Genomic DNA, 13,640 nt, shown 5'->3' with positions numbered 1-13,640 from the left:
CTTGCTTTAGAAAACAAAACTACTTACAGTAAAGTTTCAGGTATTATGTCATAGCACCGACTGAGTGATAGGTGTTGGAGGTAGTTGAGCTGGAAGAATTCCGGAAAGCAGTCACTTTTCAGCATGACACTATCGCTGTAACAGAAGGAAAAATTCAAAATCTAGCCATCAATACCAGATGGAGAAGACAGGAATAGTCTTATCGCTTAGTTCCTTCAATTCAACATATTAAGATCCTTTCTTCATTCAGTGAGCAATCATGAATTTTCATTTAAAAAAAAATTTTTTTGTCTTCAATAAAAACATACCTTAAGTCTAGGTGGACAAGACTGGGACATCTTCCAACTAAGGTAGAGACATCTAGAAAATAAATGATGGTCACTATCAAATGAGGAATCAGACAAGGATCCCTGCTGTCAATACTTCATTTCACATTGTGCTGGAAATTCAGAATGGTGCAATTAGAGTCACTCACTATTAGAGACAAAAAACAAAATTATCATCTTGGCATATAAGACTTTCTACCTGGAAAATCCAAGAGAATCATCTGAAAAACTACTGGAAATACACAGTAAGAGAACTAACTGTGTAAAATGACTGGAAAACAAACTCCTTAGCTTGTCTATGTGCCAGCAATAGCTGGCTGGAAATAGGGGAAAACAAGCCCTATTCACAATAGCAAGAAGCAAAACCAAACAGCACAATATATATAAACAAACAACATATCATAAAGGTACCACTCAAAATCAGTGGGGGAGATCATGGATTATTAAAAAATAATATGGCTACCACAACTGGAAAAAATTTACTTCTCCAGCTCAAATAAAATATCCAAATAAATTCTACATGTTAAAAACTTCCAAATGCAAAAATGAATAATTATTCATTGCATCTTGGGATAGGTAAGGAGTTTCTAAACATAAAGTAAAACATAAAGGGAACACTGATAATTTACTACATAAATTAAAAAAAAATTTTTATTTATTTATTTTGGTTGTGCTGGGTCTTCATTGAGGCACGTGGGCTCCTCTAGTTGCGGCGTGAAGGCTCTACAGCACGCAGGCTCAGTAGTTGCAGCGCGCGGGCTTAGCTGCAGTGTGTGGGATCTTGGTTCCCTGACCAGGGATCGAACCTGGCCCCCTGCATTGGAAGCGTAGAGTCTTAACCACTGGACCACGAGGGAAGTCCCCTGCTACATACATTTTTAAAAATTCTACCATGTTAAAGCAAAACAGAACAAAAGCGGAATTAAAGATGTTAAAGCAAAACAGAACACAAGCAGAATTAAAGAGGTATCAGAAAACTGAGAATGTTTCCAACAGAGTTAATGGTCTTATTATATAAAGAGTATTTTAAAAAAATGGGCAAAGAACATAAACAGATACTTTCCAAAATATAGACATAATAAAAATGGAGCAAGAAATGCAAAATAAAATTATTGCTTTTCTGCCATCAAATGAAAAACAAATCCTATTATAATGCCCAGAATTGATGAACTATCATAAAGCAGGTCCCCCCATATACTAAAAGTGGATATTTAATTTTATGCACCCTTTCAGAAGACCTGATTTTTTTTTTGAGTGAACTGATCTTTTTTTAAAAAAAAGTGTTCAGGGTATTACACATTTAGCTCTTTGGCTCAGTAATTCCACTTTTAGAAAAATAATTAGAGATATGCATTAAGATATCCATTGTAGTGACAGTTACAAAAGCCCCTCCTCTGATTACTTTAATAGGTTAACCTTCATCCAATCTATGGAACACAATGCTAATAGCAGCTATTAAAAAGCTTTTTAATAACATTTTGTGACATGAAAAAATACTCAGGATATGTTGTATAGTGAAAACAAAACAAAATATATAAAATGCATTATAGTCTCAATTTAGTTAAAACACACAAACTCATATTTACACCAGACACACATAGAAAGAAAGGGGGTTGAGGGTTGGAAGGCTGGAAGAAAATAATCCAAATGTTAACTACAGTCACCAATGATGGTAGGATCAGAGATAACTTTTCAGAATTTGGAAGAAAGTCACATGCAGTACTTTGTAATCAGAAAATGAATCAGTGTTATTTGCTTTGAAAAACAGACAAATTTTATTAATGTTTGAGGGTTTTTTTTTTTTTTCCCTTCTCACAGCCACATCTTCAGTCCCATCCCCTCCCCTGAATCCTAGACTTGCATTTTCAACACAGCCAACACGCCCACTGGGCCATGTGATAAGCATCTCAAATTTATGCCTAAAACCAAACGCTTGATTTCTCCTTTCAATCCGCTCCTTCCCTAAAGTCTTCCCCATCTTAGTAAGTGGGAACTTCACCAATCCAGTTGCTGTAGCCAAAACCCTGGGAGTTGTACTTGACTGTTTCCTCATATCCCACATGCAATCTGTTACCAAATCCTGTTAGGCCGGCTTTCAAACTGTGTCTGAAATCGGATCACTTCTTACTTCCTCAAATGTTACCACCCTAGTCTCCAGCAGCCTTTTCCCAGCACAGCACCAGAAGGAGACTTCAAAGGTGAGTCAGATCATTTCACTCCTGCTCAAAACACTCCAATGGCTTCCCATCTTACTCAAGAAAAAAAATGGAAACAGAGCTTTTGCCCTGGCTTAGAGAGCATGCCCCAGCTATCTCAGCTCCTACCATGGTCCTCCTTGCCTCCCCCCTCACTGGCTCCCAAACCGAGAGGAAAAAAAAACCTCACACATTAATAAAGTTTGTCTATTTTAAAAAATAAATAACATTTATTGATTCATTTTCTGATTACAAAGTAGCATGTGTGACTTTCCTCCAAAGGCACTTGTTGGTCCTTAGTTCTAGAATGTTCTTTGCTTACATATCTACACGGCTCACTCCTTCACTCCTTCAGGTCTGTGCTCAAGTGTCACTTCCTCAGGGAGGCCTTCTCTTTGACCATTCCATCTGAAAAGAGCCCCCTACCCGCCACACTCCACCTAAGCACTCTGTTTTAAATTCTTCCTCCTTGCATTTTCACCTCCTTTTATCACATTTAATTCCTTGTTGATTGTCTGCCTTCCCCACCAGAATGGAAGCTTCACAAGGATGACTTTCTCTGTTCTGTTCAAGGCCACGCCTCCCAAGTCTGAACAGGGCTTTACGCATTATAGGGGCTCAATAAATTGGAATAAATTTGCCTCATTTGTCACTAAAAAATAAAGAAGTGCACACACAATTTTAAGTGACCCATCACCTCGCCAGCCAGCCAGCCACCCACAAAATCCACAACCAGATACAATCTTATTTTGCCACCACCTGGGAAAGAACAAAACCTTGGGGGATAAAACTGGTCAGTCTCTGTCTCCAGCTCTTGTTGAAGCCGCGGTCTTCCCTCAGTGGGAAGAGTTAGTAAACAGCAGTCCCTGCCAAGATTCCTCTTCACTGTCTCCTTCATTTCACTTGAGTTAGAAGGGATCTTAGAAATCACCTAATCTAACCTGTCATTTTAAAAGAGAGACAATTCTAGCTAGAGAAGTCCAAGTAAATCCAAGACCAAAAGCTAGGTCCTCCAAACCTCATTCAGTGCTCATCTGGGTAGAGAATGAAAACATCAACAGGCGGGCTTCCCAGGTGGTGCAGTGGTTGAGAGTCCACCTGCCGATGCAGGGGACACGGGTTCGTGCCCCGGTCCGGGAAGATCCCACATGCCGTGGAGCAGCTAGGCCTGTGAGCCATGGCCACTGAGCCTGCGCGTCCGGAGCCTGTGCTCCGCCACGGGAGAGGCCACAACAGTGAGAGGCCCGCGTACCGTAAAAAAAAATAATAAAAAAAAAAATCAACAGGCAACCGTTACTGATCTCTCATTATGTGCCAAGAATAATTCAACATCCTGTACACGTATTAACCCATTTATTCCTTACTCTAAGAGGTGGGTTCTGTTATCTCCATTTTATTGATGAGAAATGGAGGAACAGAAAGGTTAAGTGACTTGCTCAAGGCTCCCCAGCAAATGGCAGAGTGGGTACTTGACCCCAGGAGGTCTGGCACCAGTCTTGGAGCTAAAGTACAAAATCTGTATTACCATCTAAACAATGGAATAGTGTGTGCCACTGCTAAAGACATCCATTTAAAAATCTTTGATTCCCACTGTATAATTAAGGAAACTAACACCTCAACTTCTACTCCACGTCTGTGTCCTTGCCCTGAATGTGTCTAGCAAGCAGGATTTTACCACCTATTATTCCTGCCAAAACTCAGTAAAAAGGCGATTTGTTCTTTTTCAGAGGAACAAAGAAAAGGGTTTTAAGCCAAACTTGGACACAGTTTACAGCAGTCTGCCTACAGCAGAGGTTCTCGACCTTGCCCCCAGAACCTTGGTTCATTACAGAAAAACTCTCAGTAAAGAAGTGGGAAATTCAGATATGGGCAGAAATGTACATAGCGCACTGTCTTCTCTTGGGGATGAAGAGGGAAGAACCAGGGGTGGGATTCACTGTGAAGAGGATGCTCACTGGTGGGAGTTTAAAATCCTTGGAAGGCCACTTGGCAATAACTATCCAAAACTTGAGAACGGAACCTAATCCCTGAGCTGGCAATTCCACTTAGAAATGCACTCAAAGGTTCACTTCTGTCCGTACAAAGTTGTTTATAAAAGGGAAAAACTGGGCTTCCCTGGTGGCGCAGTGGTTGAGAGTCCGCCTGCTGATGCAGGGGACACAGGTTCGTGCCCCGGTCCGGGAAGTTCCCACACGCCGCGGAGAGGCTGGGCCCGTGAAAAAAAAAAAAAAAAAAAAAAAAAAAGGGAAAAACTGCAAAGATTCTAAACATTCATTACAAGGAGATCAACGGAATAAGTTATGAGTGAATCAACACAAATACATTTGATGGAATATCACACAGCCACTGAAAATGACATTTGTGTAGCGACTAAAATGGGGTTACCTGAAATAAAAACGTTACAAAGAATTCCATACACCATGTCCCATTAAAAAAAAACACTTTTTAACAGAAAAAAAACACTTTTTAACAGGAAAAAAGACTGGCAAAATGTTAGCGGGATTATTGATTTGTTTTTGTGTTTTTACATGTTTTGGGTATATTTGAGAATGACTATATAATACTATAACCAGACTTAAAATTGTGTTTAAAGGGAAAAAATGTAGAACAGAACATTTTTCTGTTAGACACATTCTGCAAATGTTTGGTTCAAATCTTTTTAAGTATATTAAAAACTATAATAAATAAAAACACTTATACTCAGATGAGCTGACACCACCATCAAGACACGAGGGTAGGGCTTGAGATATGTGGCTGGCTTAACTAGGCTCTGTGCAGCCCACAGCCCGAGATCACAAAGGGAACTGTTAAAATGCTAAGTGAAATAAGTCAGACAGAGAAAGATAACTACTGTATGCTATCACTTATGTGAGGAATCTAAAAAATACAACAAACTAGTGAATATAACAAAAAAGAGGCAGACTCACAGATATAGAGAACAAACTAGTGGTGGCCAGTGGGGAGAAGAAGGGACGAGGGGCGATACAGGGGTAGGGGATGAAGAGGTACAAACTGTTAGGTATAAAATAAGCTACAAGGATATATTGTACAACATGGGGAATATAGCCAATATTTTATAATAACTATAAAAGTAGTATAACCTTTAAAAATTGTGAATCACTCTGTTGTATACCTGTAACTTATATAATATTATATATCAATTACACTTTAATAAAAAAAAACCTTGCCATTTGCAAAAACTTATCTTTGCAAATTAAGATTCTGTCAATATTAGACAAATAAGACAAAGCATAACTGAAAGTTGAGGCTTATAAAGACTTTGTCACACATTACCCCTGATTTCAAAAGTCTGTGTTTGTCTAAAAAACCTCATTGCCTTCTTAGACTGAATTGAGAGGAGTTAGTTATAAATATGAAAGAGGGTTTATAAACAGGGTTTTCAACCTTGGTGCTACTGAAATTTAGGTCCAGATTCTTTTTGGTGTGTTATTCTGCTGTCCTGTGCCTTGTTCACCAGCATTCCTGGCTTCTACCCACCAGATGCCAGTAACACCCCTGCAGCCGTGAGAGTCAAAAATGTCTCCAGACTTCGCCAAATGTCCCCTTGCAGGCAAAATTATCCCCAGTTGAGAACCACAGCTTAATACTGATCAAATGCTGCACCGATCGATTTTTATGTTGGGGTTTTACCTAACAATTTAGTTAATGAAAAGAACTTCTTCTGCTTAAACATAAATTGCTTTAAAGGATAAAGGTTTCCACTTTCAGATTCTGGATTCCAACCCTGCTACCCACTAGCTGTTGGCATTTACCTGACCCTTCTGATCAGCCAGCTGCTACCTCATCTGAAAAATAGGAATAGGAACACATGCGCTGGATTAAATGAGACAACTTATGGAGGACCACGCCTAGGAGATGCTCGAGAAATCAAACCTGCTGTTATTGTCGTGGCTGCTGTGGTTAAGGGGCCGGCAGCCCGGCAGGTCTTACCCGATCTCTGCAGATTCTTTCGGTACCCGCTGAGATTCAGCTGGGTGACAGTCTCTGACACGTGTGCGACAGCCACCTGCACATGCTTTTCAGTGAATTCATAGCACCAGGAGAGGTTCAGTTCATCCAATCTGCACACAAGAGGGGTGATAAGGAAAGCATGAAACCGTTACCCAGAATGAGTTCTCGACGTAGCACCGCCTAAAGCTGCAAACCAAGAATATACAAAGCCATCGATTCCTTACCATTTTCTGCACAGAACCTCTGCTCCTCTAAGCAGCTACATTCGCTCACCTGAAACTGCTTTCTCCCATCTTGTTCCAGTGTGTTCCAGAAACTTGCCAGGGGATGTGAGCCAAGGGCCTAGTGAATGCTGCCCCCTTCTGGAAGAGGAGGGAAGCGCTCTCCTCTCCTGCTCAAACCTCATTGCAGGACTAGATGGAAAAATTCTAGTCTCTATGCTTTCTTTCTCAATCACCCAGGTTATTAGCAAACAACTACACAGTATGAGCAAGCGCCCGAGATGCTTTAAAAAACTGTTGGATTGTACCGGGGATTCCTAATCAAGAGATGCCGACATTACAAAAATCCACTTTACCTTATTGGGCCTCTGCTAACTGAGCAAATGAGGGCTTCAGAGAAAGAGTCCAACCATTAAACTATACATCCCAATCCTGGCACTGCTGAGAAAATGTAGGGCTACCATTTTATCTCATTGATAACATTCTTAGCCAAAGGCAATCTACTTTCAACAGATCATTAAGTAGAAATAAGTACAATGTTATTAGCACAGAGACCAAGAGACAGTAAAAAGGACACAGACACAGACACACACACACAGTACTGGGTATTCTGTGAACCATGTCCCCCCTCACTTATTAATTTCTATAACTCTGTAACCTTATTTATATACTGATATTACTACATAATATAAAAGATGTTTTTAATGGAATCACCCAAATTCATGGTGTATTTTGCAATAACAAATTTAATCCAAACTGTTGTTAGGTCTACAGATATTATAGGGAAAAACGCCTGACCGTAAAGTCAGGTATAAACAGATACTGTTTGTACACATTGTTAATGAACACACCACTACATTTTCTGTATTTTAATAGTCACAGAAAAAAAAGGGATCACTACACAAGTATCCTTTGGAAACTTAATCGATTTGGCTTCTGAGTTTGGCTGGAAAGTTTGGAGGGCAAAAGGCATTGCATTATCCAAATCAAGAGCTTGGAGAGTTAGGTATAGCTTAAAATTTTTCCTTGATTCTATTCTGATGTGAAACAACAGTTCTATAATCAAAATCTCAAATCTCTCCTACCTGCAACAGCTGCTCAGCAAAGTCTTCAGGGCAGATTCAGAGAATCCAGAACACCCAGAAAGGTTTAATCGCACTAAATTTGTGTTCTGAGCAAGATTGCTGGAGAAAGAAGACAAAGTCATAAGAACACCAACAAGACACTCACTCAGTCAACAAGCACGAGGCTAAGTGAGATAGTTAAAAGCACACAGGCCTCTGAGTCAGAAGTGAGTTTAAATTCACATCTTACTATCTGGATGACACCAAGCAGGACATTTTGCCTTCGTTTATTATCATCTGTGAAATGGCAAGATCAGTACCTTTTTGGTAGGGTTGTTAAAATTAAATGATATAATGTAATAAAGGCCTTAATAGTGCCTGGCACAGAGAGTCAGTCCACAACAAACACGGATCAATGTACTTTAAAAAAAACAAAAACAAAAAAACAACCCAGCAATGAAATAAACATTTTTCCATTTCACCCACAATTGGTAAACTTCTACTTATAAAGTCACTAGGTTCTTTCAATCTTGCCCTCTCCTCTACATTCCCAAATGCCTCATGTTAGTGAAATAGTGATTAAGAGTGAGAGTTCTGGAATCATACTATATTGCCAGGTTCAAATCTTGGTTCTGCCACCTACTAACTGTGTGACTTTGGACAAGTTATTCAGCCTCTCTGTTCCTCAGTTTCCACATCTGTAAAAAGGGAACAATAAGAACATACTTCATGGGGTTGCTGTGAGGATTAAATCAGAATATCTCTAAAGAATCTAGTATCTGGCACATGGTACGTGCTCAATAAATGTTAGCTGCTATTATTATCATTATCTATTTTTTCCCATCAGGTATCATCATTTCTTACCTGAATGAATACAATAGTATCTTAACTAATCTAGTTTCTTTTATGTCTGACTGACCCTCTGAGATGCCCAGTGAGTTAATTTTCTCAAATTCAACTCTGACACATTCCTTCCATCCTCAGAACCACTCTCCTCTCCTCACCACACTTCCCTCTTCACAGCGCACAACAGAATCCAGACTTCTTCCAGCGTGGCAGGGGCCCACTCCACTATGATCTGGTCTCTGACCACCCTCACCTGTCATCTCCCTCACTGAGCCCCACGCTCCAGCAATTCCCGACCACTTCAGAGTTTAGACCCAACCAGACTGCTTCCTTCCCCATATCGTGGGGAGAACTCCTACCTATGTATTTTCAATACTCAGCTTAAGAGTCACTTCCTCTGAGAAGGCTGCCTTCTCGAAATTTAATTAGGTCTCTGTGTGTTGCCACACATTCACCAACGTACCTAACAAACACACAGCACTGTAATTACTTGTTTCTCCCATGAATGAGGGAGGGACCATGCCTTGATTCATCCCTGTATGTCTAGAACCTAGCATGAGCCCTGGCAATATAGTTAGCATGCAAACTTTGATTGCCTAGGTGAGTCCTGGAAAGTTTTGCAGAAGCTGGTACACTGCAGTGGATATTTTCTGAGTCCATCTGGATATGGACAGGACACCCCAGGTACACTCAGGAAACAAAATTAACAAAACAACTGCCTTTGTGACACGCTCCTGGCTGCCACTCACTTGACAATGGGATCTGAAAGCCGTAGGCCTTCTAGACTGAGATTCTGCAACTTGGAGCAGTGAGACAGAAGGCCGTGGAGGGTAGACACATCGATCACCGAGTTCGACAGGTCCATGTGCTGTACACGAAAAGGGCTGAACACAGAAGGAATAAAAAGAGGTTCCACAAGGTGGCTCACACCAGCAAATCCAGATCACATCCGACCCTTCTCCTCCCCACCTGGGCAGTCCATCACAGACAAGACCCTAAACACTCATTTCAAATATTAGCTATAGTTTTGGTCATAAAATAAGTTGCTACTAGCTAATTCCCACACTCGTTTGTTTTAAAATTCACGAGCATTTTTGCCAAGTCCAGATGTTGTGCCAATATAGTCCCACGTAGAAAATTAATTAATGGGCACCGTGAGAAGGAGCTGGATGTGGATGACAAAAAGGTTATGCCGGGCTTCCCTGGTGGTGCAGTGGCTGAGAGTCCGCCTGACGATGCAGGGGACACGAGTTCATGCCCCGGTCCGGGAAGATCCTACATGCTGCGGAGTGGCTGGGCCCGTGAGCCATGGCCGCTGAGCCTGCGCGTTCGGAGGAGCCTGTGCTCCGCAGCGGGAGGGGCCACGACAGTGAGAGGCCCGCGTAACGCAAAAAAAAAAAAAAACCACACACACACCAAAAGAGGGCCTTTTTTTTCCAGATGCAAATTTGTCCACAATAGGATCAGAAACTCAAGAGTAACAAAGCCTGAAAGGATGCCTCACATTTTTTCTTGATTAGAAATGGGCAGTGGGGAAATAGCTGGGCTGCCTTGCATCTGTTGGTGAGGGCTCTGCTTAGCTCCTGCCTCATGGGACTCCGGACACCCATCTACTGAGGACCCCAAGTACATCTAAGACCCTGGGAAGAGCCCAAGAGCAACCCTGCGTTAAAATGGGAATGATGTCACTGAAACCTGTGCCATGTTTCAACACAAAGGCTACGCGGCAAGATATGCAACTAACTCTCCATTATGCACAGGTGACCTGCCATAGGGCATACAGCTGAATATAGGAAAAAAGACATTTTGATCTGTTTTCCAACCCAAGATTTTCCAGGAATTTTCCTTTCCTACCTGAAACGTTCAACAAACGGTTGGTCCATAAACGATCGTGGGCAGCGGAAGGCAACCACCCCTCGAGACAGCAGCCGACCAACCACGTCTGGGTGGAGGTTTCTGCCCGTGAGGTCTAAGGTCTGCCAGAGAGACTCGTCGAACCTGGGAAAGAGGAGGTGCTGTGTTTGGTAAGCCGGGACACTGGTTGCTGGAGGCCCTCGACACCGTTACTAACGTGAGGACACGGCCACTAAATTGCCTTGAAGCAAATTCCGAAGGCACCTTTGTTTTTGACTCCACAATTACCTATGATATTTTTAAGGCATTTTTGAATAGCTCTTGGTCCTATCACGCATAAGCTTTTATCTTCCTCTTTATATGGATTTCCAATTTAGCTGGTTCAATGCTATCAGGTGCAATGCAATGATCTAGAACCAGAGAATACAACTGCAGGGTTCGAATCAACTCGATAACTTTAAAAATGATTGTTCATATCACTCAACTGATTACTGAACGAGTAGATAGGTTCAAAATGGCCCAAACGATCCCACTTGTGAAGCGTGAACAGGCTACCTCTATTACCCTAACGAACGTGTAAATGTACCGGAAAGAAGGAAAGTTTTTACCACTTTATTATGAGACAGAGTTATCAGATATCTATTAGGAAAAAGTCATAGTTCAGCTCTGTTTTACAATATCTTAAAAGCTTAAAATATATATAGACGCACAAAAATATAGGTATATACATATGAACTAATGGGAAGGAAAAAAGTAAAAATATTTAGATTTTGGATAGTGTTTCTGAAGCAAAAACGAGGTACCAAAATGCACGAAACACGATAAAGCTTTAATACCCAGAGATTAATTCAATTTAACAAAAACATGAGATCAAGCCCATGAGGAGACATTTTAAATATCTACAAGAATTTTACTTTTTAATACTGCTTGCAGACCACTGGCTAGAGCTTCGAAATAATTCTACACAAATTGTCAACATGTTATTCAACCTCTATTATTAAGAAGGCAGGACTGCAGTGCCTGGCATATAACAAGTGCCTAATAAATGTCAGTTATAACTTTTACGACAGTTGAAATGAAGATGAATAGACTCTGCATGGAGAAGACAGCCGGCGGAAAAAGAAAATCAAGATGGGGTCACTTGGGCGGGGATAAGTGAAAGTCAACCACCATTTACCTGCTCCAGTATTCCAGGTGCGCAGACCTCTCCGTGGCTCTTCTAAGCAGATACAGTCAGCCCTCCCTATCCACGGGTTCTGCATTCACAGATTCAAGCAACCACACATCCCCGGATACAGAGACAGACTGTCCTACGCCATTTTATATAAGGGACTTGAGCATCTGTGGATTTTGGTATCCACAGGAGGTCCTGGAACCAATACCCAGAGGATACCAAGGGACGACTGTAGCCCACGCCTGTAAATACCTAGAGTGTCTTATTTCCAGCACACCCGTGAATGGGAAGGGTAGGGGCTCCTGCTGTCTCACAACGAGAGTCCTAGATGTGTGGAGGGAGAAGAGAGACAGATGGCCTTGAAGCACAAAGCGAAGCATGGCCAGAGGTAGGAGAAAAGGTGAAGATGGAAAGGCAGTCATTTCCTCCCCGCTTCTGGCCCGTTACTGCCATCCCAGCTCACCAAGACTCCGCCTGTGCAGCTCACCGTCCACACCTGAAAAGTGCTGCCCCTGAACCAACAAAAACCCCAACAACTGTCGGTTGCCACGTGCTGAACGTTTCTACGAGCTGAGCACTGCCCTGGCATCTTTATACCGCATCCTCACAGCGGCGCTGTCCCGAAGGTACCGTCACCCCCATTTAATATATGGGGGCGAGGAACTGAAGCTCAGAAGTGTCAAGAACCTCGCTCAGGTTCCCCCAAAGCCTAAGCGGCAGAGGCTGGCTTCCCACTCAGGTCTAATGCCAGATCCTCGAGTTCTCTCTCACTGCACTCACTACCCAGCCCAGCCGGCGGGTGGGCAGCAGCTATGCCTTCGCGCACGCCCATCACTCCCCTCACTCTCGGTATGTTGCCCAATAAACACGGGTTACACTGAATACAGGGAAAGGAGGTTTTCAGAAATGGGGTAAGTCACTTCCGGTAGCTCCCTCTCTTCACTCTGAAATAAGACACTGATTATTAATAAAAGGGAGAAGATACCTAGTCTGCTTTGTGCTGCTATATTTTTCTTGGTTTTCAGTTTCAGCAGACCCAAATGAATAAATAAATAACCCTTCTTTTCTCCTCATCCACATATAGCAGAAGGGGTGAAAAATACTTACGCTAGATGATACCATCTCTTACAAACACTGGAGACTTTCAGAAGTTCAGGGAGGCACAGACAGGAGAAGATTCCTAAGAGCAGCTCGTCTGGAAGGGAGTCCCATGAAACACCTTTGAGGGGGAAAAAAAAAGAAAAAGTGTCTTCCCATCACCATTCTTTTGCCCTATCAAGTCTACTGAGCCTTTTCATGCACTTAAAGCATATACAACACGTAGCTTAAACAGGGGAATTTAATGCTAAATGAATTCCTCATCCTCACAGATGTTTTTCTGTGTACCCACTGTCTATGTACCCTGAAGTGGGTACCATACTTTTTCAGCAAAGGAGAAAAGAGAACATCAAGAATACTTTTCATAACATTCTTCTCTTCAGTGCCCACCAGCCAGTCTTAGGCAAGAACGATACTAACAGCGGTTCACAGCAAGTCCCACGCCGCTCAGATCTCAGACAGCAATGTCTAAGACATCACAATGCTTTTGGTTGCTAAGGAACGCCTCACTTCTCTCTGAAGTGGATTCAGTGGTGGATTTATCAAGTAGTGACCTTATTTAAAAGGCAAAACGAACCTTCCTCCCTCTTCTTTCAGGTTTACAGAAAGCACTCAGAAGTCAATTTACCTACAAGTGCAATATCAAAAAGGTGTTCCCATCTATTAATTCAACAAATATGTACTGAGCACTTAACTCTGATGCCAGGGATCATTTCAGGTGTTGGGGCGAGAGCAGAAAACAAGACAGACAGAATACTTTTTCATGGAACTTACATTCCGGCGGGAGGAAATGATCACGTGATATTAGATGATATGCTAAAAATTGTTCAATATGTTAAAAAGTACATGATATGTTCAAATTGATTAGTGCTATGCAGAAAACTTACGTG

The 13,640-nt window shown here is 41.8% G+C and overlaps 1 protein-coding gene across 2 annotated transcripts in view; it reads right to left on the bottom strand.

The window, feature by feature from the left end:
- The window catches only part of SKP2 (S-phase kinase associated protein 2), a 32,046-nt gene that overhangs the window by 7,605 nt on the left and 10,801 nt on the right, over positions 1-13,640 (bottom strand). Inside the window, exons 3-9 of one of the 2 annotated variants that reach the window (XM_024754667.1) lie at positions 12,760-12,871; positions 10,479-10,622; positions 9,374-9,508; positions 7,800-7,898; positions 6,473-6,603; positions 309-360; positions 28-135 (exon numbers count right to left, since the gene is read on the bottom strand). In XM_024754667.1, coding sequence (XP_024610435.1) covers positions 28-135; positions 309-360; positions 6,473-6,603; positions 7,800-7,898; positions 9,374-9,508; positions 10,479-10,622; positions 12,760-12,871 — 781 coding nt within the window. The remainder of the gene's footprint in view (positions 1-27; positions 136-308; positions 361-6,472; positions 6,604-7,799; positions 7,899-9,373; positions 9,509-10,478; positions 10,623-12,759; positions 12,872-13,640) is intronic. The other variant, XM_024754668.1, reaches the window with a different exon arrangement.

The sequence above is a fragment of the Neophocaena asiaeorientalis genome, unplaced genomic scaffold (assembly GCF_003031525.2).
Source record: "Neophocaena asiaeorientalis asiaeorientalis breed wild unplaced genomic scaffold, Neophocaena_asiaeorientalis_V1.1 scaffold229, whole genome shotgun sequence".
Taxonomy (NCBI): Eukaryota; Metazoa; Chordata; class Mammalia; order Artiodactyla; family Phocoenidae; genus Neophocaena; species Neophocaena asiaeorientalis.
Note: the sequence above shows the minus strand (reverse complement) of the source record. Positions and strands in the feature narration are given on the sequence as shown.